At 48.8% G+C, this 25,497-nt stretch overlaps 9 protein-coding genes across 9 annotated transcripts; 3 read left to right on the plus strand and 6 right to left on the minus strand.

The window, feature by feature from the left end:
• Positions 1-44: 44 nt before the first annotated feature.
• Positions 45-716, minus strand: F5891DRAFT_956916 (uncharacterized protein; the record flags this gene model as incomplete). Its single annotated transcript, XM_041375437.1, has 1 exon — positions 45-716. A coding segment is annotated over one exon (672 nt), but the record flags the coding sequence as incomplete, so codon positions are not given.
• Positions 717-1,377: 661 nt separating this feature from the next.
• F5891DRAFT_1048072 (uncharacterized protein) lies at positions 1,378-4,589 on the plus strand. The gene is made up of 6 exons (XM_041362363.1): positions 1,378-1,554; positions 1,626-1,676; positions 1,790-2,179; positions 2,231-2,370; positions 2,422-2,762; positions 2,817-4,589. Exons 1-6 carry the CDS (start codon positions 1,517-1,519, stop codon positions 4,131-4,133), a joined length of 2,277 nt encoding a protein of 758 aa, XP_041223150.1. The 5' UTR covers positions 1,378-1,516; the 3' UTR covers positions 4,134-4,589.
• Positions 4,566-5,591, minus strand: F5891DRAFT_1048083 (6-O-methylguanine DNA methyltransferase). Its single transcript, XM_041362364.1, has 4 exons — positions 5,373-5,591; positions 5,245-5,306; positions 5,071-5,185; positions 4,566-5,017 (listed from the first exon to the last, which is right to left on the minus strand). The coding sequence occupies exons 1-4, from the start codon at positions 5,491-5,493 to the stop codon at positions 4,773-4,775; spliced, it is 543 nt and encodes a 180-aa protein (XP_041223151.1). The 5' UTR covers positions 5,494-5,591; the 3' UTR covers positions 4,566-4,772.
• A 9-nt stretch (positions 5,592-5,600) lies between these two features.
• Positions 5,601-8,400, minus strand: F5891DRAFT_522985 (Alpha/Beta hydrolase protein). The gene is made up of 16 exons (XM_041372131.1): positions 8,354-8,400; positions 7,689-8,289; positions 7,574-7,632; positions 7,455-7,509; positions 7,173-7,403; positions 7,104-7,125; positions 6,984-7,055; positions 6,845-6,926; positions 6,579-6,789; positions 6,494-6,525; positions 6,225-6,443; positions 6,143-6,163; positions 6,079-6,086; positions 5,895-6,024; positions 5,822-5,843; positions 5,601-5,764 (listed from the first exon to the last, which is right to left on the minus strand). The coding sequence occupies exons 2-16, from the start codon at positions 8,211-8,213 to the stop codon at positions 5,714-5,716; spliced, it is 1,740 nt and encodes a 579-aa protein (XP_041223152.1). The 5' UTR covers positions 8,214-8,289; positions 8,354-8,400; the 3' UTR covers positions 5,601-5,713.
• Positions 8,401-9,065: 665 nt separating this feature from the next.
• On the minus strand, positions 9,066-11,382 carry F5891DRAFT_1191775 (Alpha/Beta hydrolase protein; the record flags this gene model as incomplete). The annotated part of the gene is made up of 15 exons (XM_041367504.1): positions 9,066-9,116; positions 9,174-9,195; positions 9,253-9,382; positions 9,437-9,444; positions 9,500-9,520; positions 9,582-9,797; positions 9,848-9,879; positions 9,933-10,143; positions 10,199-10,280; positions 10,338-10,479; positions 10,527-10,707; positions 10,739-10,861; positions 10,926-10,984; positions 11,041-11,144; positions 11,199-11,382. The coding sequence occupies 15 exons, from the start codon at positions 11,380-11,382 to the stop codon at positions 9,066-9,068; spliced, it is 1,566 nt and encodes a 521-aa protein (XP_041223153.1).
• A 1,843-nt stretch (positions 11,383-13,225) lies between these two features.
• Positions 13,226-16,975, plus strand: F5891DRAFT_1191776 (uncharacterized protein; the record flags this gene model as incomplete). Its single annotated transcript, XM_041367505.1, has 2 exons — positions 13,226-15,911; positions 15,969-16,975. The coding sequence occupies 2 exons, from the start codon at positions 13,226-13,228 to the stop codon at positions 16,973-16,975; spliced, it is 3,693 nt and encodes a 1,230-aa protein (XP_041223154.1).
• Positions 16,976-17,708: 733 nt separating this feature from the next.
• On the minus strand, positions 17,709-18,060 carry F5891DRAFT_918496 (uncharacterized protein; the record flags this gene model as incomplete). Its single annotated transcript, XM_041373747.1, has 2 exons — positions 17,709-17,903; positions 17,950-18,060. Coding segments are annotated over 2 exons (306 nt in total), but the record flags the coding sequence as incomplete, so codon positions are not given.
• A 202-nt stretch (positions 18,061-18,262) lies between these two features.
• Positions 18,263-21,040, minus strand: F5891DRAFT_956945 (uncharacterized protein; the record flags this gene model as incomplete). The annotated part of the gene is made up of 7 exons (XM_041375440.1): positions 18,263-18,903; positions 19,199-19,728; positions 19,777-19,952; positions 20,003-20,132; positions 20,185-20,413; positions 20,471-20,672; positions 20,723-21,040. The coding sequence occupies 7 exons, from the start codon at positions 21,038-21,040 to the stop codon at positions 18,263-18,265; spliced, it is 2,226 nt and encodes a 741-aa protein (XP_041223156.1).
• Positions 21,041-24,037: 2,997 nt separating this feature from the next.
• F5891DRAFT_956932 (uncharacterized protein) lies at positions 24,038-25,068 on the plus strand (the record flags this gene model as incomplete). The annotated part of the gene is made up of 3 exons (XM_041375439.1): positions 24,038-24,340; positions 24,389-24,744; positions 24,798-25,068. 3 exons carry the CDS (start codon positions 24,038-24,040, stop codon positions 25,066-25,068), a joined length of 930 nt encoding a protein of 309 aa, XP_041223157.1.
• Between the last annotated feature and the right edge of the window lie 429 nt (positions 25,069-25,497).

Genomic DNA, 25,497 nt, shown 5'->3' on the forward strand with positions numbered 1-25,497 from the left:
GCGGCATATGAGGTAATGTCTGCAGGAAGACAACTATTGAACTCGGATGATTGTCCCACCCAATAGAGGGCAGTGATGTCGCCCGATCGAGCAACAATCTCCTGCAGGAGACGCCCGAGCGCGTTTGCCTTCTTCTCGCCATAATCCACAGGCAAACGGACGTCGAAGACGCCAAACAACGAGTATGCGATGTCTTCCTGAACCGTTGTAACACGGTTTGAAGCCCATTGAAGTCTCTCTCGTGCACCGCTCATCCCTGGGGAGAAGTCGATGAGGGCCTGTCGATCAATGCCAGTCGCGACCTCCAACTCCTTCATTATCGCAGTCGACTTTTTATGGTTTGGAGAGCGATCATTGAGATATGGGGTCCAATCCTTCTGATAGAAGATAACGACTTTGGAAGCAAGGAATTCTTGAAAGGTCCATCCTCGTCTGTTCCACTCGCTCATACCTAGAGCGCCAGGCTTGGATGAAGGCAGAACATCCGAAAGATAGACAATCGTAAGCGCTGAGTGTTGATACCAGACGAACATAGAGTTGAGCGATTGTTGCAGCTCGACGTTACTGCCCTTATCGATGCAGCATGTATCGCTCCATGCCCAGCGGTAACCTGCATTACGAACGATTTCGCAGAACCTTCGCGACTTTATGATGCCACCAGGCAAATTCAGCTTGTACGCGTGCCATCGGGCGTCCACGTGAGTAAGTAGTTCCATCTCCTGTGAGCCTTGAAGGATGTGACATTCCCTCGTGCTTAAATTATAAATTGTGATCTTGTCCGATGTTGCGATGGCAAGAAGTTCGCCAGACGGTGAATAGCGAATGCAGTGGATATAACTACCATCGACCTCGATTGCACTTCCTTGCTGCTCCCAGGTTTTTGTGCTCCAGAACTTCGTCGTAAAGTCCCATGAACCACTTGCCAGTATTGATCCATCGGGAGAAAAGTCCAAAGAGCTGAGTGGACGGAAGTGGGCTTTCATGGGTTGGGTAAGGGATTCACCAGTTTCTCCGTTCCAAGCGATGAGCACTCCTTCGTCATCACTGCTTGCGATGAATTGTCCATCTCGTGATAACGCTGTTGTCAACACCGCCTTGCGATGCCCCTCCATCTTCTTCAACATAACACCTGTGTTCAAGTCCCACAACCGAAGGGTCTTGTCGTACGAGCCCGTAACCATTCGTCGACCATCGGGGAAAACTGCGACTGCTGGTACTTTTGTTTCATGACCTTTAAATTCTAGCAAGCGTGTGGTACTTGAAATGAGCTCCGACATTTGACTGGAGGTGGACTGGAAGGGCCGTGGGTGCCTTTCTCTGCGGTGCGTGTTTTTGTGCTGTGCCACCGCATTTGAATACCGAACAACAGACTGAACAGGATGTACAGGAAAGGATAAATCGATAACCATCTTCCGAATAGTCTCCTTGTAGCAATTTACATATATATAAAGCAGTAGCATTAACATTACCCCCTCCGCAGTTCTTAGTACCACTCAGTGATCTTTTTTTCCTTACCATGTCAGGGCAAGAGCTAGAAGGACGAATCCTCAAGAGGTAGGCTCAACCTTACTACTCCCGCCGATTGACTCGAACAATAGCGATGTTACTTATTACCCTCACCACAGAGCAAATCCAAAGACAATACAAGATAAATTTCTAGTCGGATATCAAGGATGGTGCGTTCAACAGTCAATCATGACCGAGATGCAAGTACAAGGGCCAATAAGTGCCTCTGTAGCTAAACTTGCGGATGGATGATAGAGTGTCGCGTTGAACACTACTTTTGCAGGTTCACATGCAACGGAGACGGCGAACCCATGGATCCTAACCACCATGGATGGATGCACTGGTTCGATAAACCGATCTCAGATGGTGGACGCCCCAATACAGATCTATGGCCAGATGTATCCGAATACTCCCCATCCGAGCTGTTTCCCGCTCCGGATCTCCAAAATGCAGATGGAGACCCCGTATTTCTCTTCTCTTCGCGAAACTCAAAGACGGTGAGGCGCCACTTTCACTGGATGGCGTTACATGGCGTCGATGGCGCGTTTTTGCAACGGTTCGCAGGTCAATGTGACCTGGAGGCAGGCTCCGCAGCAATCAGGAAGATCAGAGATGAGGTGGGCGATCGTGTCAGAGAGGCTGCTGAAGCAGAGGGAAGGGTCTTTGCCATAATGTGCGCATACTCATCAACTCAGTCTGGTCGGTATTGACTGCGCATTTTTAGGTATGATGTCTCGGGTGTTCATCCAGACAAGATCCAACGGGTTCTCGAGCAAGATTGGACGCATCTGATACGTGACAAGTATGTCCTTGACAGCCCGAATTACCTTCGGGAGAAAGGCAAGCCGGTCATCGCTCTGTGGGGTATGCTCGCATAAAGTATGATTATGGTCGTTTGGCTCATCCGCAACCCAGGTTTTGGATTCAATCACAGAAATCACTCTCCACAGGTTGTCAGATCTATTGTCAATTTCTTTCGTTCATCCACACCAGGTGGTGTTTATCTTATGGCCGGCGTACCTGGACATTGGCGCACATCAACATCTGATAGTGATCCAGACCCCGAATTCTTGCGGGTTTGGACAGAAGAATTTGACGCGCTAAGTCCCTGGACTGTAGGGCGTTACGGGAACGAAGAGGAAGCGGAACGCTGGGGGAATGAGAAAGTCAAGCAGGACTTTGATTTCCTAAAGCGAAGAGGAGACGAAGGGGGCAAAAGAGTAGATTATATACCCGTAGTACTCCCTGGAGGCAGCGTAGGTCCAGTGACACGTTCTATTATCGTTATATTTATTATTTCTGTTTGACAGGGCTACAATCTCTCTCGCGGGCAATGGGGGCTCAATGGAATAAAGCGCAACGGGGGCCACTTTCTTTGGAAACAAATCTACGCCGCCCGACACGCAGGGGTGCGCATAATCTACGGTGCCATGTGGGACGAATATGATGAAGGCACGGCATTCATGCCCGTAGTCTCTTCTTCAAAGCAACTCCCGGTTCATTCACAATTCAATTTTTTAGCGCTCGACGCCGATGGCCACTCGCTTCCGTCAGACTGGTATATGCGCATAGCTGGTTTCGCTGCTGAATCCCTACGCGGTGACCATATGTTACATGAGTCATTTCCCGTCAAGGAGTTACAGGATTATTGGGCCACTCGTCCCAGATATGAGGAAACGACACCTGCAAAGGAAGAAACGGAGCAATTGAACGAGGCTCAAAGAGCATACCATGATTGGGCTGCACAAGAGGACGGTGCGGTGGTAGACGAGGCACCTCCGCCGTATATGCTGGAAGATGAGATGCAGAGTCCTCAAACAAGCAGTGTACAGAATACCGGACTAGTCCCTCCTGAGGCTACCAATCCTGTCCTCGGTCGTTCATCACACTCATCTGTGCCACCGCCATCTCCTCCGATGTCAACCAGGCCTGAATGTCCGCCCGGTTTGGATAAGCGTACCCCACAGTCCTATCAGCAACCAAGCTCTTCGTATACCATTGCCAGGCCATCGTCTCAGGGTTCTTCCCCTGTTCCAACATCTGCTGCTGTGGCCTATCTGGCTGGCGATCTCACTCGACAGACATTGTCACACCTTCCGCAGCATGCGTCAGGGTTTTCCTCTCTAAGTCGTTCAGTCATCCAAATGCCTTCCGTGGAGGTGACCCCAAGCGCCGCACCTATCTCTCCGCTCCCGGCTTCAGCGACACCCGTCTCATCATGGCCGCAACACCCTGTTCAACAACACAATATTCCGAGTTATCCCCGTGTTTCACCCCTCGATTCCCTCTCCTCACTCACACCTCAGAGGGAGCCTTTCGGTATAGGTGGACCTGGATACCATGGGCCTGATTCCAACGTGCACCCGCACGATCCCGCCCCTCTTCCCCGTGTCGAACATTCGCGCACAACTTCAAATTCTGGTGCATCTTCCATAGCAACGAACAGGCCAGCACATCCCCACCCCGCACCAAATTCACTCGTGCAAGATTATTGCCAACGCCAAATTCCGCCAACACAACTTCATCCTGGTGGTTCCTACTCTTCACGGCCTTATTCCCCGCCTGAATGGGGAACCCAACGCTCGCCTCCGCCTGTACCGCCCCGTGCGTATTTTGTTTGTTTATAGCTGCTTTTTCGTTGCTAATCGTTGCGTATTGACAAGGTCCTTCCATGCAGACACAGTCTTTGAACCATTGCTCCTCGAACCAGTCGACATCGATGTTGACAGGCAATGGTCGAGGGCGCGGGCTCAATGGTCGAGGGCGAGGACGAGGGCGTGGAAACAGTATCGCGGGGCATGCACAGGGAAGTACGCAAGGAAACAGCGGGAGACCCTCACGCGGAGTGAGTTTTCTCTTGAACATCATTCTGTCATGCACTGCTCATCTGGTTGCTCTCCAGGCTGGCCGAGGCTACTAAATAATGTTTAGCCTCATGAACTCATAAGCAACGTAACGGCTCGCCTTCAGCATTGTATAATTGCGGACATCCTAAGTTGAACTTTGATATGAATACTTGTTGTGTTATTGAGCATATATTCAGTTGAGGTACTGCGAAATGATGAGTTGAGTCTTTCGTCCTAGATTGCATCCAACACGCAGACCAGAAAGATGATACAAGTAATACATATCAGAAACACAGGCTCGTCGAACCTCTACAGCCAATTATTCATTTATATTGTTTTGGCGGACATCGATGGTGAACCGGCGATACCCAACAGTAGCTTACTCCGGTGGCATCATAGTACACAACTGCCAAGGCCATTTCAACCTCTCCCAATCCAAAGCTGAGAATCATCTGTAAGATACCCTTCCACGGAAAACGTAACCCCCTCTTTTGCAAGCATCTCCATCTTTCTATTGCACTGTAACCCAGTGTTCTTCTGTCCACCCCTTGCGTTTGCGCCAGTACCCCACTCGCCGAAGAATCCACCAATGTACATATTTGACGCGATGATGCGGTGGCAAGGCACAAATGGTGCAAATGGATTGTTTCGAAGCGCAGAGCCAACTAGGAAACGAGATTGTGAGAGGAGAGAAAGGGTTTGCGTTTTGGATGCGCACCTGATCGCGGCGAACCTTGCCCAAGAGCGACGCAGATGTCCTTGTACGTCGTAACACGACCGCAAGGAATCGTTCTGGTAAAATCGTATACTGCCCATTGATGTGGAGTGACGCGCTGGGAGAACCATCATGACTAAGGAATAGTCTTGGGCAGTCTCAATGCATGCTGCTTGCCTTGCCGTCGCGCGTCTTGTAAGTTTTGCGTTCATTTTCGCTTGACGGATAATGAATGTTGCCTATGAAGACAGTTCCATGAGAGTCATTTGACATGGGCTGTGGAGTCGGATGTCATCTGCGCTTACAGTCTGCCAGGTCCTGCATTTCCTCTGCGACTATGGTAGCACTTGAGGTTATTGTCTTGTGTTTATCCGAGTCGGTGCCAGCGCGCTTCGTTGAGCGTGATGTTGTCCTTGTGGCAGGCATTATCCAGACAAAAACGATAATAAAACTGTGCTATTGGGATGTGTCAGACACTAAGGTGGTACAAGAACGAAGTGCGTGAGCTTTGGTGACCGTCAGGGGCAAACATGACTCGGACACTTAATCCCACGGGTTGACTGTGATTCAGGGCTGGCAAGACGGTGGCACTCGTCCAACTCAACTTTGTCTGCGATACTATGTAATATGGGAGGTAAGTATCTATCTAAGGAGTGTCTCTAAACCCCATCAAGTACTGCATAATCTGGAAGGAGGCCTGAAATTATCCGTTTTTGCATCAGACGGCGTCTGCATGACAGCGCTGTCGACTTACCACTGGCGCAAACTCTGGAAGCCTAGCACAGAAAACATCAGCAACGAAACCCTGCGGATTGCAGTGCACTGACATGTGTCCACCCAAGGATACTTCATAATAAGTGAGTCCCCGCTCTGAGTGCATCGACCCGTAGGCACCCACACCATCGACAATGAAGCTGTCGTCAGCGATAGGCATCTGGAATCCTTGCAAACCATTCCCTTGAAATATAATAAATGGATCATAGCGTACATCAAACATCACTAGTCACGCACAGGTCATGCTACAAATGATTCCGATCGATTAAAGTGATACAGTCACGATCAAGAACGCACTTACTTTTGAATGGCAATTCTGGTTCTAAGTCATCAAACCATTGCGTCAGAATATGCGAAGATTAGGGTCGAAACCGAAGTCATACCCATCAGCCATCATGATGAAGTCCGCGAGTCCGTGTACGATGACGGTCCGTTGGCTCTTCTGAATAACACTCGATAATACAGTGAGTGCAGGGGGTAAGCTGCTATCATCGTTGGGGAAGACATTGGTCGAGGTGCATTCAATCCACTCGGTATCCACGGGCGCGTGAATAGCTTCTTTTACGTCTGTCAAGTTAAAGTAGATCGGAGACTGCGTGTCTCTGGATCTGCGTCAGCTGGGCTTCATTGAATCGATCATTGAATGGCTTACATAAAACCTAGGACATCCCATGGAAGCGGATACTTGAAAGAAAAAGAAGTTAATATGGTATTCAGTGATGTCTTCTTGGACTCACAGTGTCCCAGATGCGATAGATATTGAAAGAGGGGTTGATCATCAGCGCATTATCGTAAACGTCGGTCCAGATATCGCAGCCTTGAGCAAAATCGATAGAGTCTCCTGGCAGGGGAAGAAGTCCTTTCGGAGGGTATGTGACGTACTTATCCATGTAGCCAGTGTAATTGCACGTCGCAGCCATCTTGTCGAGGTGGTGCATGTACGTTTGACTAGATATCAATCAGTGAGTGACCTGTGAACTAGGTCCGAGTGAAATGGACAAACTTGAAAGAGAAGAGACTAGCGTGTTTTTTCACGAAGTCCATTGCAGGGATTTGTTGTTGCACCACAAACCATGAGAATAAGGCTGAGTTTCACGTATGAGCCCTTGAGAAGAGACAGAGCAAGCCAAAGTGTTATTTACGATCATTGATCCATATCCCTTGCAACGAGAGGTCTAACAGAGTCGGGTTCTCGTAGATATAGTTTGCGATATCTTCATTTGTCTTGGAGTTACGTTCAAAGAAGATGACTGCTGACTCACAAGGAACGTATCTTCCAGCATACTGAATACAGTCAGTACGATGTTTTACTGGAGTCTCTGAGAACTTACACTTTCACCCGACAAATACAGCTTTTTACCTTTGAGTTCCGAAAAGACTTCAAGGAACTGCTGCATGAACCCGACGACTTGAGCAGCAACATCGTCCTCATTCTGTGCGTCTGGGATGCCTTGAGAAAATCCTGTACCGACAGGTTGCTCCACCCAAAGGACGGAGGACAGGTTGGTCCAGCTGTGTTGGTTCACCGTCGGTTTTGCCTGACCCCAGGACCAACTGAAAGGCTTCAAATATCTCAGTTTTAGATCGGTCTTGTCGTCAACAAAAAGGTTTACCCCATTCTCTTGCAGCAAACCTGCGAGGGAGGAGCATCCAGGTCCACCATTCGTCCTTGAAGTGGAATATATCAGGTCAGCAGCGAAGAGCTTAGAAAACACCGCTCCTGATGACGCACCAAAAGATCAAATCATCAAGACTCCCTTGGGGGCCGGGAGGGAAAAACCAAAAAAAGAGCTGATACCCTTGATGTCAACGCTTGAAGAACGTGTATGGACTACTCAGGTACACACCTGACGCGTCTCATTAGGACTATTGCTGATGGGCAGAAGACCCGCCCAGCTAGGACCAACGTCGAAGTCAACAAGAGGAAGGGATTTGCCATCGACGTAAAATTCTGGACGAAGATGGATCATACGTATGAGATATTTACTTGTAGCATTACAATCACCTGAGGCCTTGGGGTTGGTGAATGTGAAATTCTGAACACCACCGCTCTTTCCGTTCTGAGAGCCACCAGTCTGCCAACGTTTTGCTGCCTCGAGTCGGCCTTCGTTCATCTCTTGCATGGTCATCAAACGACCGCTGACGGCGGCCACGGCGAGCAGAGTCGCAAACACGGCAAGAAGACGCATCACGGTCGAATAAGCCAAAATCTTGTGAGGGGGGAACAGCGAGTCGTATTTAAAATGAGTATTCCTGCAACGAGCATTCAGATAAACCACAGCGGGTTGCCATAGCAGGGAATGGGTGCGTTCAAGCGGCAGAATTTCCGAGCCGAGTTCTACCAACCGGTTTGGCTGAATTAGTGAGGGCATGTAGGAAATGGCCGGTCTATGTTAAGTCTGCGCAGACTCCGCGACATAGTCTGGGGGACATGTCTGGGTAGCGTTTCTGGTGAAATGAACACAGTTCAGACTGACTTCGCTTCGCTTCGAAAAAGAGGCAGTGTGCTTACCTCCCAATAACGCACAAGATCAGTGACACGCTCGCCGCCATTGAGTGTCAGCGGCTCACGTTCATAACGCTCTAACTCCCTTCTAGCATCCTTGCAATCTTCCTCGATTGCTTTTGTCTCTTGTCGATCAAGCTCTGCGGCAGTTGGTTGATGTCCTTCGTTCGTATTTGATGAAAGTTGGCAAAGGTGATGGTGAACTTGAAGAAAATATGATTGAGGAAAAGGATGTCGAACGCTGGATATCAACATTGATGCACGACAGTCGAAGCTGTAGTTGTGTGAGGCAAACAAAGAGCTTGCTGACCGGATTTGCGCTGGAATGTTCGATATGTCATGTTGTCATCTTAGTAAAATGACAGGTCAACTGATGCAATGATGGCCAGGCAATTAGTCTTAGGCTTGCAGGCGGGAATCCTCCGAAACTCAGATGTCGTGCACAGGTGTGCGATAGGTTCGAACTTACAGGTAATAGTCAGTAGATGAGAAATGACTATTGACACCAGAGGCTGGCGCCTCATGCAAGTATAGCGCTGAAAATAAGAAACTATCTACTTCATCTTGGCGCGCAATTAGACAAATTGGGTTGCTGCATCGCCTCATTACGAAAATGTTTGTTACGAACTGCCTCAGCCTCATTTTCGAAGCGAAGCGAGTTAAAACTGAATTCCAACACTACCTGCAATACTATGTAATATGGGAAGTAAGTATCTATCTAAGGAGTGTCTCTAAACCCCATCAGGTACTGCATGATCTGGAAGGAGGCCTGAAATTATCAGTATCTGCGTCAGACGGTGTCTGCATGACAGCACTGTCGACTTACTACTGGCGCAAACTGTGGCACCCTAGTACAGCAGACATTAACATTGACAACGAGACTCTCCGAATTGCAGTAGACTCACATGTGTCCACTCAAGGCTACTTCATAATAAGTGAGTCCTCGTTCTGAGTGCATCGACCCATAGGCACCCACGCCATCGATCATAAAGCTGTCATTGGCGATAGGCGTCTGGAATCCTTGCAAACCATTCCCTTGGAATATAATGAGTGAGTGTTCGTGTACATCAAATACCACTAGGCACGCACAGGTCATGCTACAATGATTACCATCGATTAAAGTGATACAGTCATGGTCAAGAACGCACTTACTTTTGAATAACAATTCTGTCTCTAAATCATCGAGACATTGCGTCAGAATATACGAAGATCAGGGTCGAAACCGAAGTCATACCCAGCAGCAATGAGCATGAAGTCTGCGAGGCCGTGCACGATGACGGTCCGCTGGCTCTTCTCGATGACATTCGGTAACACAGTGAAGGCAGGGGGCAAGCTGCCATCTCCAGTTTCGAAGACATCAGGTTTGCATATGAACCAATCAGTGTTCACGGGAGCGTGGATAGCTTCTTTTACGTCTGTTAAGTTAAAGTAGATCGGAGACTGCGTGTCTCTGGATCTGCGTCAGCTGGGCTTCATTGAATCGATCATTGAATGGCCTACAGCAAACCTAGGACATCCCATGGAAGCGGATACTTGAAAGAAAAAGAAGTTAATATGGTATTCATCGATGTCTTGTTCGACTCACAGTGTCCCAGATGCGATAGATATTGAAAGAGGGGTTGATCATCAGCGCATTAAAGTAAATGTCGGTCCAGATATCGCAGCCTTGAACAAAATTGATAGAGTCTCCTGGCAGGGGAAGAAGTCCTTTTGGAGGGTATGTAACGTACTTATCCATGTAGCCAGTGTAATTGCACATTGCGGCCATCGCGTCGAGCTGCTCCATGTACGTTTGACTAGATATCAATCAGTAAGTAACCTGCAAACTAGGTCCGAGTGAAATGAACAGACTCAAAAGAGAAAAGACTAGCGTGCTTTTTCACAAAGTCCCATGCAGGGATTTCCTGTTGCACCACAAACCATGAGAATAAGGCTGAGTTTCACGTATGAGCCCTTGAGAAGAGACAGAGCAAGTCAAAGTGTTATTTACGATCATTGATCCATATCCCTTGCAACGAGAGGTCTAACAGAGTCGGGTTCTCGTAGATATAGTTTGCGATATCTTCATTTGTCTTGGAGTTACGTTCAAAGAAGATGACTGCTGACTCACAAGGAACGTATCTTCCAGCATACTGAATACAGTCAGTACGATGTTTTACTGGAGTCTCTGAGAACTCACACTTTCACCCGATAAATACAGCTTTTTACCTTTGAGTTCCGAAAAGACCTCAAGGAACTGCTGCATGAAGCCGACGACTTGAACAGCAACATCGTCCTCATTCTGTGCGTCCGGGATGCCTTGGGAAAACCCTGTGCCGACAGGTTGCTCCACCCAAAGGACGGAGGACAGGTTGGTCCAACTGTGTTGGTTCACCGTCGGTTTTGCCTGACCCCAGGACCAAGTAAAGGGCTTCAAACATCTCAGTTATAGATGTCTTGTCATCAACAAAGAGGCTTGCCCCATTCTCTTCCAGTAAACCTGCGAGGGAGGAGCATCCAGGTCCACCATTCGTCCTTGAAGTGGAACATGTCAGGTCAGCAGCGAAGAGCTTAGAGCACACCGCTCCTGATGACGCACCAAAAGATCAAATCATCAAGACTCCCTTGGGGGCCGGGAGGGAAAAACCAAAAAAAGAGCTGATGTACTTGATGTCAACGCTTGAAGAACGTGCATAGACTACTCAGGTACACACCTGACGCGTCTCATTAGGACTATTGCTGATGGGCAGAAGACCTGCCCAGCTAGGACCAACGTCGAAGTCAACAAGAGGAAGAGATTTGCCATCGACGTAAAATTCTGGACGAAGATGGATCATACGTATGAGATATTTACTTGTAGCATTACAATCACCTGAGGCCTTGGGGTTGGTGAATGTGAAATTCTGAACACCACCGCTCTTTCCGTTCTGAGAGCCACCAGTCTGCCAACGTTTTGCTGCCTCGAGTCGGCCTTCGTTCATCTCTTGCATGGTCATCAAACGACCGCTGACGGCGGCCACTGCGAGCAGAGTCGCAAACACGGCAAGAAGACGCATCACGGTCGAATAAGCCAAAATTTTGTAAGGGGGAAATAGCGTCCGTATCTAGAATGAGTACTTCTGAAGTGAACATTCACATAAGTATGCAAGGCGGATCGCCATGGCAGGGAATGTATGGTGTCATGGGTTTTTCATGTAGCGCTACGTGGGCACGGTCGACTTGGGCGTTGAACGTTCAACCGTGATTGACACACATGCGTTACGGCAGAATTGCCAAGCCGAGTTCTACCAACCGGTTTGGCCGAATTAGTTGTGCCTGGCAGTTGGCAAGACTTCTTTTCGAGAGCAGAACCTAGCAAAACCCCAGAACTCGCAGAGCAACGAGCCATTAAATTTGAATGATGAATTCGTGTTCAATTAAAATTGTTCGACTGTTACTCACATGCCGGAACATCCCTGAGTTATTGGAAAGCTTACACATTGAGAAGGCAACAATTGATTCGAAGTTACTCTTGGTTGTACCATGGAGAGTAATCTATGTCTCTGAGATAGACATTGATGCTCATTAGTGAGTACATTGCATGACAGTAAATACTCACAGCCCAGGGAAGCACGCCCAGTATGAAGTCCTGAAAGCTGAGTAATTGAACACATGGTTGAAGACGAACGTACTAGACATCATAGTAGCGGTGATATAGCTTGATAAAAATAGAAGTCAACTGTTGACACGATTACTAGTGCTGTCTCGTGGCATCCATGCCTGCGATACTTGCAATACCCACTTTGTTGTTGACTGGTTATCGGCGAGGGACCAGCAGAACAACCGGTGGGTACTAGTGAACTATTCCTATTCTATTTCACAACTAACAGTGTCAGAGCCAGGAAACATACAGACTTATCGTGACGAATTATGTCTTCCAAAGCTCTTACGACGCCTACCATTGAGCAAGTCGTGTATTCTGATTCTAAACCGCCTGCAATGCCAACCAGTGATAAAAATCCACTCCTGCCCAACCCGAGAGACGAACTCCAAAGCACAAATTTGGACAGGCATCGACCATCGAAAATTTTATCTTCTTGCACGACAACATCGGCATCACGAGCTTCGTTGAACGGCAGAATGCGCAAGTGGAACAGTGATACAGGGAAGCCATGATTAAGCGAGGGCCAAAAGATAGATGCACTGGCGCATGCACTGGACAGGTAGATAATGCGGGCGGGAAGACGGACGCGTCAGTAGTGGGACACCGACAGAAAGATGATTGAGGGTGTTTTAAGTTGGAGCCGACAAGTCAGATTCGAAAAGCAGAGACGCTTGGACTTGTATGTTTACCGTTAGGTGGTAAGAACGCACCCACTGCGTGTTATCAAAAATTTCCAACGGTAGATACCTGGCTGGAATGTGACCCCAGGGTCAAGTTTTAGCCATTTCTGGACCTATGGTATTGTAACGGTTGGGCTGTCCAAACGGCCCACGTCCAATTTACTTTGTTTCTCTTTCATTTGGTTCTGTCAGTCTCCTAACTACGCTTATTCATTTATACAGTTGCTCGTAGATGCTTCGGCCGAGTCTATAGCCCACAGTAGCATTTACTCTTCTGAAGCTACCCGACATCGGACATATTGTTAGCATAAATACTGCCTATAGTCGTAGAGTTACACTAGTGTCGTTTGAACCCTCAGAATTCAGACTTTGATCCTGTCACTTAGTTTGAATGCACTCTTCTCTATTGTGCCGTTGTCGTCGAGCCTAATACGCTAAACCGTCAACGTCACATCTTTTTTTGACATACTAGAGTCTACAAGCTTTAAAAAAAAACCTTTTAAAACCCCTTCTCATCGTCGACCCCGGCAACAATCGGTTAGGCCCACCGAACGTACCGCTCGACAATCAGATATCATGCCTCCTCGTTACCAATTACGCTCTCAGCGCTCTGCGCCAACTGCCAGTGTCGAAGACGCCCCTGATACCCGTAGTGAGTCTTCATTAACAACAGTACCAACTAATCATCATACCTCGACGGTGGAGAAGTCTATTGACTCTCATGTTGATGGATCCGTCCTAAGACCCGGCCGCTCCTACAGCGACGTGGTACGGACGAGAGCAGACACGCCTCAGCCTGGTGCTGAGGTCATGCCTGCTGGTGCTCTAAGCACCGAGGATACACCTAGCAGCTATAAAACTTCGTTAGCACCTAATTCAGCTACAAAGGTCTTGGATAACCCATTCGTTAGCTCGAGTGAATCGTCTGAGTCCGAGGTGGACGCACCTTGGAAAACGGTCGAACGCAGTCACCGAAGGTCTAAGAAGCCAGCAGCTACGGAGAAACAACCCCCTAAGGTTGATTTAGTAAGGGAGGCAGAAAAAATCCTTACCACAGAAGAGAGACGACGTATCCTCGAAAGGAAACACGCCGAATTAAATGCTGACTCCCGCGACCAGACGACATTGTCTCGGGAGGAAGGACCATCCGGTCACAAGGGAAAGGGAGCTGACCCCAGGAATTGGGGGAACACTGACCTTGAGGAATCTGAGATAGATATAGAAGCTCAGAGAGAGGCCCTGTCGACATGGGCGAAAACTCACCAATGGGCTAAGGTAGCCCGACAGGAAGACCTGGTCGAGGACTCTGATAAGGAGAATGATCCTCGTGCCAGGGACCCTATAGCGGAGGCCGTAAAAGCCACCGAAGAACGAATGACAAGGCTGTTTGAGAAACAAATTCAACAGTTAGAACATAAGCTTGAAAAGAGGGAAGATGTACTCACCAAGAAGGTGAAAATCAAGCCTCCCAGAAAGGAGAAAACAAAAGGAACAGGGAAGGAGCTGCGAAGCACCAATCCTGTTAAAGAGATGATGGAGAAGACGGGGAGTAAGCCGTCTAAGCATGGGGAGAGATCCACTCCCCCTGCAATGGATGCAGCAGCCCAGATAGCTCCCAAGAGCTATCTAGGGCGCGCGTTCATGCGCATTAAATCTAAAAAAAAGAGCATTAAAAAACGGAAAAAACGAGACACTGAGGACTCACCGAGTGGCAACAGTTCGACGAGCTCGTCGTCATCGGGCTCCTCTGAATCCGAATCGCCAGAGAGCTCAAGCTCGTTGTCCAGTGAGGCAACCAAAAGTTCCTCGTCGAGCGAGTCCAGTGACTCGTCCAAGAGCTCCGACTCTACAGCTAAAAAACGCAAGAAACGTTCGAAGAAACGTAAGCATTGCAAAGGGAAGAAGTCATCTAGGAAAAGTACTTTGAAACCGATTCCCCCCACCGAGTACGACGGTGCGGAGGACTCCAGGGCGTTCCATCGGTTCATCACCGAAGGGACCGCGTATCTGGAGGATGGGAACGTGGCCCGAGGACGTCGAGTCTTCACCCTGTCGCGATTCCTCAAAGGCAAGGCACATGAGTTCTACCTAAGACAAGTGTCAGATAATCCAGGTCAATGGAAGTTAGATGAATTCTTTACCGAATTGTTCAACTACTGTTTCCCATTGGACTATAGCACGAAGCAGCGAAAGAAGCTTTATAGGTGCTACCAAGGGGACAAACACATCCGGGATTACCTGTCAGAACTCAATGAACTTTGGATGATGATAGGAAACGTACCCGAGCGAGATAAGGTCATAAAATTCTGGTTCGGACTGAACCCGAGTATACAGAACGAGCTGTACAAGATGCATCTGAACCCAGAGGTGTTTTCATTGTCGAAGGTGCAGAAAACGGCGGAGATCATAGAGTTAGCCAATACGGCGTCTGGGTCTCGAACCCGTGAGGAGGGACCTAAAAACAATAAGAGGCCCGGAAGGGACAAATCAGAAAAGAACTCTAAGGGGACGGAGGGTGCTACACACCAGAACAGCCATTCGGGTCCTTCCAAGGATCGGAACGGGAACCAGAGGCACAACAACCACCAACGTCCCTCAAAGGGAAATGGGCGAACTGACCGTTTGGGACACAAAGGTCATCGGGACGAACCACCTAGAGAAAATAAGCTCAGCAAAGAGGAGCATGACAAACTTATGTCGGAGGGGCGATGTTTTGTTTGCAAGGAGATGGGGCACATGTCTCGTCAGTGCCCCAAACGAAGTGCTGTTGCCTCCAATAGGAGGAACCAACCTCCCGTCATCCCTAGCTACTCAATGGCGGTAGAGTTCGATAATGTTGAGCGCCTCCGCGACCTAGCCGATAGTACAGAGACCATACCTGAAGTCTCTGTTGGGAGCATGAGCATTAGCTATGAGACAGCCTGTGATCCAGACCAGGAGTGGAAAATAACGGACGTACCGCTTGGGGACCCCATTGCTGAGAGGGCGGAGCAACTAATGGCTCTATACGCGCCCTATCCTGGGGATGACCTGGAAAACGAGACTTCGTTCTCTGGTCAGCGCTTTGTCATATACAAAACGTCTGATACTCACTATGTTCTAATGGACGGTGCTCGCAGACTGGAGGAGGACCTTTTGGTACCGATAAGCCTACTTCAAAATGAGAAGTTCTGTTTAAGTGATTGGTACTGCACCCACCTAGCAAAACGGTTCGGAATGAACAAGTCCATGGCGCGGCTGATGCATGCCAGGATACCAATGGGTGACCCAGCCCTCAGATGAATCTGCGATATCCTGAACGATGAGCCCCACTTTCCAGGCCAGCGTTCCGAACAACGATTCACCTGCGTGAGAACCGCGTTCGGCGAGGACAAGACCCTGGAGATCCATGACCGGGACTTGCGGTTTAGAACATGGGTGGATGACAAATGCCTAAACAACCCTAAGTTAAACGTTACCCGTTGGTACACCAAACAGTTAATTAAGGCTTACCGTAAGTTGCATGGCATCATGCTGGAGAAGGAACTGGACGGGGAACTTGACCCGTTGAGGTTGCTGGAAGAGATGGGACCTCGGAGCCCGATGACGTGCGCACTAGAAGATGTAGCACATCATCTATTCGCGATGCCGGATATCCGGTTTGCTGAAACTAGGGATAAGTACCACCTAGTAGAATTGAACGGGCAGCAAGTCGCCCCGGGCGCTTACCCAGCGATCCAACGTAACTCGGCAACGACTCGGGACTTCAAGCGATTGATACCCAAGCCCATGGTCATTGTGGTGCATATAAATGGGCGTCCGGCTCGAGCTCTGGTGGATACCGGGTCCCTAGCGGATTTTATGTCCTTGTCTCTAGCAGATCAGCTGCGGGTAAAGAAAATCGAACTGGAGAAACCACTTACCATACAGCTGGCGGTCCAGGGATCCAGGTCCAAGGTGAACTTCGGCACCAAGGTGCAGTTTGCCTATCAGAAGATCAAGGAGGAGAGATTCTTCGACATCATCAACCTTCAGAACTATGACCTGGTGCTGGGAACACCGTTCTTATTCCAGCACCAGGTGATGGTGGGCTTAAACCCACCACGCGTTGTGGTTGGCAGTGGGGCTGCTTTACCTATCAAGGGTGAGCAGGTGTCAGTGTTAGAATCTCGGATGGCCGAGGCCTACGAAGAAAATTTGGAACGTGCCCGGGAAGAGCTACGTCGACTGGCCCGACCCTTGTGCGCAAAGGCCAGCGAAATGGGGCTACCTCCTTTGAGGGCGATCAACTACATCAGTAAATTCACACTTTTCTTGGCCGCCCTTATTTGCAAAATTAAAACTTAATTACAACTTATTTACCATTATTTACTTGAGCGCGTGCAAACGAAAGGAGACGCGCGACAAACAAGTGCAATAATTGATCAAAAGGTAGCACGTGACAAACAAGCGTGATAATACAGCGATAAGCCATCAAAAGTGCCTTCGTCAATTGCAAGTAACAGAAGTGAAGTAAGTACTACTAAGACTCATTTTAGCTATGATAGATTGACGAGATGGTGTTGATTACAGTCCATGGCAGCCTCAAAAACGTTCGTTTGCGGGCGGGGGAGCAGGCGCCAGTGGGGCGATGTAGTGATCAGGGCGGATGCTGCCATTCGGGCTGAAGCAGAGGCGGAGGCGGAGGAGGCGAACACGGAGGGGGCCTCATTGGGCTTTTGGAAAAGGATGAAGAGGTGGATGTGGAGCAGGGATTGAGATGAGACGAAACGCGTTGCGTGAGGCGCGTGGGGTGATTCCAAACTACAGTGAGTACTGAGATGTCCGATAATCGACGAGCACTCACCATTCGTTATGATAGTGTCGTCTCAGTGTCTCGTGGCCTGTAAATATAAGCCGTCAGCGTTGTAGCATTGTACACTAGGTAGAACAAACACGAACCTTTTTGCCGTCCTCCTCGCCATTTCTCATAGCCTCTTCGACACTCTTCTCCGTGATCGCTCTCCACACCCGAGTTCGCGAATGACGTGTTGAACCCCTCATCGAGTGACTTCGCAGAGTTGAAGATCTTGGGCAGGACGAAGTTGAGGAGGGCCAATAGTTCGGGAACGTTGTTCTGAAGGGGGGTACCGGTGAGGATGAGGCGGTAGCGGAAATGGTAGTACTGCGTCAGCGTCTGTGCAAGGGTACCGGTGAGGATGAGGCAGTAGCGGGAATGGTAGTACTGCGTCAGCGTCTGTGCAAGTTTCGACTGGGTGTTCTTCATGCGATGTCCCTCTGATAGCAAGCATGAACAACATAACCAAAAAAAAAAATCAAACCCACTTACCAATGATCATATGCACCCATTTGAGTTTGCTGAGAATAGGTCGGTCCTTGATGATGTACTCGTACGTAGTGAGCAGAACCTGGAACTGGCCCATCTGCAGGTCGCCTTGGAGGTTTCGACGTTGTGCAGGGTTGCCCTTGTACAAGATCATTTTCAGCGTCGGCGCCCACTTTGCGAATTCGCCAGACCAGTCCATCATTGTCGATAGAGGCACGATCTCGAGGAATTAAATATTCTAATGGGATCTGACCGTTAAAAACAGATCAAAATTTGAATTGAAGACGTACCTATGCCATACATGGCGGTCAGGAGGCTATCTCGAACACATGATGATCAGCGAACTTGTTGACATAAAATGAGCGGAAACAATCAATGGAATGGTAGAACTTAAGGTCGTGAGGGATGTACTCCGAACCGTACATAGGTATCAGGTGTGCTGCACGGAACACCGTCTCGATATGAATAACAGCAAGGTTCCGGGAACCACCCTTGTGGAAACTGGGACGGACCATCCACATGCCAGTGTCTTCGTCAGCACAATCATCAATCTTCTCAAACCAATGAATGAGAGCGCATGGATATACTTCCCAGTTGTGCTTGAAAGAAAAGAAGCATACAATTCTCGCAACTTCGAGTCCTCGCATGCCTTGAGCGTCCGAATCAGTGTCGATGAACACACAGTCATTGCGCAGGTACTCGTTTCTCCAGAGTGGACATGCACGGATATGTTCCCGTCGCATGCCACCAGTACCACTCAGATCGCTGGGAGCAAAGAAGGTTGCGGCAGCAGAATTGAAGACCTGGAGCTTGCCTTCATGCCGAGGCAAGCTACCAGTTGGGACATCTGCAGGATCGCGGGGATCATCTTGGTTGAGCTGAGTGAACAAAAAGTGTCGAATGAGGCGTCGCAGATCTGGAACAGCAACTTCGTGTGCTAACGCCGCTACTGTTCGCGCCCGTTTTCATTCTGTATGATACAATAGTTAGCATCGAGATTTGACGCTGCATGGTATCACTTACGAGGAGTTTTGGCAAGCACTACATAACCAAGTACTGTTGGACCATCAACTACCTCACCGTCATCGATATCGATGTCTGGTTGCGGTTCAATGGCATGGGCATCTGGCTGTGGTGCAATAGGAGGGACAGCCTGTTCATCTTCATCCGGTGCTGTATGTTGCTGTTTGAGTATGCGAGAAGACGACCAGAGAAAGAAATCTTACTGAGAGCGGCTAAAGCACTTGATAAAATAGTGCCAGTGAGCATCCCTCGTGCATCAAAGTCCACGCGGGATGCTGCAAGCTTGTCAAGGCGTTGATTGGTTACAAGCATCTGACCAAGAGCATTATGCCTGCTTGACCAACGCCAAGGCTCCTTTACAGCCTTGATATGTTTTGATTCTGTGATTGACGAGCATAGTCCGTTCGGGGCACCGAAAAGTCGAATCATGTCCGTATAATGAATCATTGAGTGCTGGCGAGGGAGTGAGAAGGTAGGAACAACGAGATCAAATATCTGGCGATAGCGATGGAACCGGTGAAGTGCGTCTTGCATCTGGTTCAGGGTATCTTCGGTGACAACATCGCGCCGCGCAAGATAACAAAATTCTAACAATGCGCGAAATGCGCGAACCATATCTCCAGGCACATGGCCTTCAATAGCTGGAAGAAAGACCTTCATGAGCGCTTTCGAATCATCACCCGTCCACTGTTTGAAGTCGCGGCCTTGAGGAAATCGTTGTAGACCAGAAAATGATGGTGCAGCAGCGACTCTGACTTAAATTAGAAGAGAATATCAATATAATGAATGAAGGGCATACCTGCAATCTATGTCGCTCATAATCTCCTCCGCCCGCCTGGTCCCGTGCACAGCCTTGAGGTACTTTGCTACCCAGTTGACGAGATGGTCTTTGAAAGCACCTTTGATGAGCTGATGGAGGAGGTCGAATGACAGTAACTCGTGGATATCTGCTCGGGGGAAGTCGTTTGTAAAGGGCTACACAATACATATTAGTTTCGAATTGCAGAGCGGCCGGCTCCACTCACGACGAGATCACCAATGATACCGAATTCATCCCATAATACATCCCCATGTAGCTCACCAATAAGGAACTCAGTGTGCTCACGACAGCGATCCATGCCACCATTGTCGAGGTTCGTTCGAACTGCAATACATCTATGTGTATTGTTAGTACAGATGGATAATGATTACAACTTCCAATACTCACTTCGGGCACCAATGCTTAACAATACAGGATAGCACTAGTTGTTCCTCGTAATCCGCGATGTAGGGTCCTAGACTGTATATAATGCGCCGAAAATGTCCATCTCCACAGCGCACAACTTCGTATTCGGTCATTGCGGATTTCAAGCTAGAGAGAATGGCAGATAGCGAGCTGTGGAATAGCTGGCGACGAAATATCCGAAACGCATCATCTTTTGAATGCTTCTTGTCAGCTGTAGTGCAGTAAGTCAGATGAGGCGCAATAAAATCTAAAATATCAACACACGTACTTTTGGGTATGGCGAGGAAACCGATTATGACAAGAGCATCGCGGTGAGCACGCCGTACACTGTTGCGTACATTGCCGATCGAGGCATAGAGGGGATAGTACTCGTTGTTACCAGTGCCCACAGAAACGGTAGTCTTATCACTACCGAGAATGATTGGGACTAACGCAGATCCATGCGTCTCTGGATCTTTTGATATGATGTCCTTGATGAAGCGTTAGCTCTGTCCCGAGCAGTAATAGATGGAAAACATACTGATTGTTTCCATGCCCAGTCTCCAGACATGAAGTCTTTCCAACAGCGCGTCTTGTCCGATGCATCGTATTCACGAAATGGCGTATAGTCGATTTCATCTTTGAAGGTGGGGTTGGCTAGTATGTTGTGCGCCATCGCGCGAGGGTCCCTATACCAGACATCAAATTCATCATCCATCCATGGCGGGACAACCTCAGGGCATTCTCCTGTGTACTGAACCGAGAAAGATTGCCAGGGGACATCACCAAGCTGTGTCGCATCTATGACATTGTGGAGATCTTTATGATCGGCGAATGGAGGGACATCGCGGTGTTTCATGAGAGTTGCGGCCATTAAATCACATAAGAAATCCAGGTTTTTGGCAGACATATGGCATTTTTTGAACGCGAACTCAGCCGCCTCAAATTCTATTCTATTGCGATATGGGCTCCAGTCGTCAGGAGCCTTTTGTGGCATGGGAGTTGGAGGGGCGCCATGTGGCAGAAATTCTCCATCAGCCGTGCATGGTCGTCCTAAGCATAGATCTAAGTCAAAAACAAAAACAACAAGAGTACAGATGTAAATGAACGTACCGTTTAACATCGAATGGTATGTACGATAACAACGCTCACTTGAATCGGTAAATTCTGCGTCAGCGTTGTCCGAATCCTCATGAGTTGGTTCAGAGGGCATAGGAGGTGATGGCTGGGGAGGTTGTGAGAAATCCCGAGGAGGCGGTGAGAAATCCGGAGGTGGTGGTGAGAAATCTCGAGGGTGGGATGGTGACCGGGATGGTTGAGGAGGTCCTGGAGCAGGTATATTTGGGTGGAGTGAACGCCTGTGTTGAGTGAGACCTGATTGGTTTCGAAACCAGCGTGCGCAGCCTGGAGCCGGGCATGGAAGCTGAAGTAGGTGGTGAGCACGGCGGGGAGGCATATATGTGTTGTAGGCCAAGTTGATGTTGGCAGTCGAAAAGTATATCTGAAGGTGAACGAGAAATTCGGACCGGCACCAATGTGACCAAACCAGGCTAAATGCACAAATGAAGGCTAGATTCGGGGGTTCTTGAAAGCGCCCAAATTACATAGGCTCATTGACGTTCGAGCAACACCAGAAACTTGAAGGTGTCCAATACAGTGAACTCTGGGTTCACAGCACCCGAAATATGCCGAAAGTGTTACTGAACTGCCTCCTTGCCGGACAGGTTTTAGTAAATGTTGATGTTCAAACTGCTTGCCGAGAAGCGCTTGATGAACATTGACGCCTTGCAGCAAAACTATGGGTAAAAATTAATATTCAGACTACTGGGGCTGGTGAAAAATACTGGTAGACAAACATTTGGGAGCGGCAGGCGCGAAAGGATCGCGGTAATCTAGTGGGTACGTCAGCTTGGTAAGGGTCAATGTAGATATTTATTCAGAGTCAGCTTAGACTACAATTTTTGAAGAATGGTGACGAAACATACCTTGTTGTGAGCTACCATCGCCCTCAAATTTCTTTACCCTCCCAAACGCTCCATTGACACCATGCCCACCAGCGCAGCTCCAAAACGCATGGCGACTCGACCTAAGAATGCAACTCAGCATCCAGGACATATTCTGACTGGGGGCGAAAACCATACAAAAAGATGTACCAAAGCTCAAAAGGCCGCCGACGACCAACGTGAAGAAGAGGAGAAGAAGGCAAGTAAAGCAGCTGTACTGGAAGCTAATAAGCGCGTTGCGGCATTTCATAAAAAGATGGAGACAGACCAAGCTGCTGCGCGTGCTGATGCACCTAAGCCTAGTCGTCCTCGTCCTCGTCCTGTGAAAAAGGCTGTGAAAGCTCCAGAGACCACCGACTTGACTACGGCTGCCGGTAAGGCTGTTGGCGCTATAGGCAATGGTGGCAGGGCTGATAAATCAGCAGCCAGTGCCAATATTGAGCATCCTGGGAGTGAAGAAGACGAGGAGTTGGAGGTGCAGATGCCAGGAGCACGCAAGAAGAAGGGAAAGAGGATGGTGATCCCAGTGAAAACACCTGTGAGAGATGCGATTGATGTGGCGGGTGCCCTTATCGCCAACGAATCAACACAGGCACGTGATGATGATAAGTCGTCTGACTCGGATGTGTAAGGCATTTAATCGTTTTAACCATGAAGCTCCATCTGACTGAAACATCACTTTTTTTCTTCAATCTTATGGTCTATGATGACGATGCTAGCTCTCCACCTGGTTCTAAAAAATTCAGTCATATCGGTCGTATCCCGAATTGGAGGACGCACATTCACATTGGAAAGCCATCCTCCGAGTCCAACTTGAAGCACCGTGGGAGAGCTTCTGGAGCGCCTTCTACTACTATCTCTAGTGCCACTCCCTCCTCTAGGCTCACCAGGGGGAGCACTTTGAGTAGTGGTGGTGCCTTACTCACGCCTATCGATACTCCCGATGCTGGGGCCAACGACGTGTCGGATCTTTTTACAACTCTGTTTGCAGACGACGAATTAACCGACTCAGTCGAGCGCTCTCAAGCACTCGCTCGTATGTCAAAATCAAAGGCTTCTCAGGTGAGTCCAACCATCTAGTTTATTTCTATGTGCTAACTGCATTTCCAGGGTGTCAAAATTTCTCAAAAGGTCTCAGAGAATTCTCGACTTCAAACGAAGTTACCCCATCGCAATGCCAATCTGGCACCCAAGCAGCTCGACCCGATTGAGCCTGATGTCACCGCGGATGATGGTGCCTTCAATCTCGTGGGCGATGATCTTGAAGTGAATGCGGAGACTGCTCCTCCAGTAACTTCCCTCGTTGACTATGATTCCAATACCGAGAGGGAATCTGATCTTGAACCCCCTCCTTCTGCACAGGTTCCAAAAGGATACTATGATGCCGACCGGCCTCCACGTCTCGCTCCATCCTACTTATCCCGCCCTACCAGCGTCAAGCACAAACTCGTAGATGCTGAGGATGACATTACTGACGATGACTTGATTGAGGACACTCTAATCGAGGACAACCTCATGATCACAGATGACTTTGCGATCGAGGACGACCTCATGTTAACGGATGTGATCAAGGACGACATCATGATCGAAGACGACCTCATGATCGAAGACGACCTCATGATCGAGGATGGCCTGGTCGACGAAGACTCACCCTCCTCCGAAATCGAGTTTGTGGCTCACGTCGAGCCTGTGGTCAAGACTGAGTACAAACCAGTGTCCTTGCGGTTGACTTCTACGGTAGTGTGCTTTGGGTTCAATTATTTGAATTCTACTGACTACAAAATTTATAGACCGGTGTCGGCGTCAAACGCAATGCCCCCCCTGCAGCAAAGCGGCTGAAGTCTTCTCGCAGCATGTCCAGCATTCCAAGTACTGTGAAACCTCAGGCTGGTCCCGCGAATCCGTTAGAGGTGACAGTGGAGATCCTCCCCCGTTCTTCATATAGGATCAAGCATCTTCCTGGAGGACCTCGGGCAGTGGCTAGGTGGAGCACAACCTTCATTCCCACTCTCATTTCTGCTATCGGAGACCAGGAAGAAGTCTGGGGTCGTATCGAGTCGGAAGCAATGTTCCACACTACTATACAGGACACCTGGGATGCTGTCTATGAAGATATCCCCCATATCGTCACGAATGATGGACCCGTTATAGCTATAGTGAGTTATCTTTGACACTATTCATGTCTGACCTTTATTTTTTCCTAGGCTCTGCAACGGCTATCAGAGTGGCGCAATTGCATTGGCACCACGGCTGTCACAGTATACACAAACTTCCTGTCGTTGCAAGATGATGTCAAGACTGATGAAGATCGCAAAGCATTTTCCGAGAGCTTACTTGTCAAGTTAGCGTTCCTGTATGGGAACATCCCGGAGGAAGGGAAATTGGAGAACCCTTTCGAGTCTGAGCTTATCATTCAGGTACTCACACAGCACGCATGCGCTACTTTGGGTGCTATTGGCGACCATCACACAACAGCGCATGCAAAAGGTGCACTCAGCCTTTGCACTGCAGCGGCATGTATCTTCCTGCCCTCTCTTCACAGCACGGCTAATTATTTCCTGTGTTTTAGGTGGAACGTGCCATCCGCCTTATCGCTTCCGAGACGCTTGTCAGCGAATTGGAGGCGAACAGTAAAGGCAAGGCCGTCAAGGTCCCTCACTCTCTCAACAAGTCCTCGGGCAAGATCAGTGGCTCTCGAAAGGCGTTCTCGGACACTAATTTCGGTGTAATGACCAGGCGCTACATGACATCCATCAACCGCCTGCAAGACTCAGTCATCCAGGATATCTGGGAACAGGCGAAGAAGATTGCCTTTAAGAGGCGCAGTGCACCCTCCGCTCCAGATGAAGACTCGGAGGATGAGCGCGCACTCATAGGGTTCTAGTTGTTGTCTTTCTTGTTGCCCACTGCATGCATCTCCTTCACTGCTTCACTGCTTCATAGTATGCTACTGCTTCGCTAATTGCTGCTTCTGAAACTCCTTTTTAGTGTCTTTTGTCCAACTTTTTCTATACTTAATCTACTTGTCGCTTGAAATGCTATGTTTTGCCGTCATTTTTCTCTCAAAAAGTGTGATTAAGTCGCAAACAAGTAGAAAATAAGTGAGATAAGTGTTATTACTTGCTGCTACTTTTGCTAGCACTTGCACTACTTACAAAGGCAAAATTATCGAAAAAAGGCCAAAATAAGAGTGGAAAAAGGTCCAGTCAAGAGGAGGCATCTGCTTTTTCAACTTAAAATTGCTTGTGGCAAGTGGGTGTCACAGTTCTTGCGCGTGGCTTATCCGCACCTTTTTTGGAAGTTAACCGGCGGC

Source organism: Suillus fuscotomentosus (assembly GCF_016647785.1).
Source record: "Suillus fuscotomentosus strain FC203 chromosome Unknown F5891scaffold_45, whole genome shotgun sequence".
Taxonomy (NCBI): Eukaryota; Fungi; Basidiomycota; class Agaricomycetes; order Boletales; family Suillaceae; genus Suillus; species Suillus fuscotomentosus.

Excerpts from the sequence above, each read along its gene's own strand:
- F5891DRAFT_1048072 (XM_041362363.1), top strand. The coding sequence starts at position 1,517 with ATGTCAGGGCAAGAGCTAGAAGGACGAATCCTCAAGAG. Across the intron at positions 2,180-2,230 it reads GGAAGGGTCTTTGCCATAAT|GTATGATGTCTCGGGTGTTC; the intron begins GTGCGCATACTC and ends GCGCATTTTTAG. Across the intron at positions 2,763-2,816 it reads TAGTACTCCCTGGAGGCAGC|GGCTACAATCTCTCTCGCGG; the intron begins GTAGGTCCAGTG and ends TCTGTTTGACAG.
- F5891DRAFT_1048083 (XM_041362364.1), bottom strand. The coding sequence starts at position 5,493 with ATGCCTGCCACAAGGACAACATCACGCTCAACGAAGCGCGCTGGCACC. Across the intron at positions 5,307-5,372 it reads AATGCAGGACCTGGCAGACT|GCAACATTCATTATCCGTCA; the intron begins GTAAGCGCAGAT and ends CTGTCTTCATAG. Across the intron at positions 5,186-5,244 it reads ACAAGACGCGCGACGGCAAG|CGCGTCACTCCACATCAATG; the intron begins GCAAGCAGCATG and ends TGGTTCTCCCAG.
- F5891DRAFT_522985 (XM_041372131.1), bottom strand. The coding sequence starts at position 8,213 with ATGCCCTCACTAATTCAGCCAAACCGGTTGGTAGAACTCGGCTCGGAA. Across the intron at positions 6,927-6,983 it reads AGGGATATGGATCAATGATC|CCTTATTCTCATGGTTTGTG; the intron begins GTAAATAACACT and ends CGTGAAACTCAG. Across the intron at positions 6,444-6,493 it reads TGGGATGTCCTAGGTTTTAT|AGACACGCAGTCTCCGATCT; the intron begins GTAAGCCATTCA and ends ACGCAGATCCAG.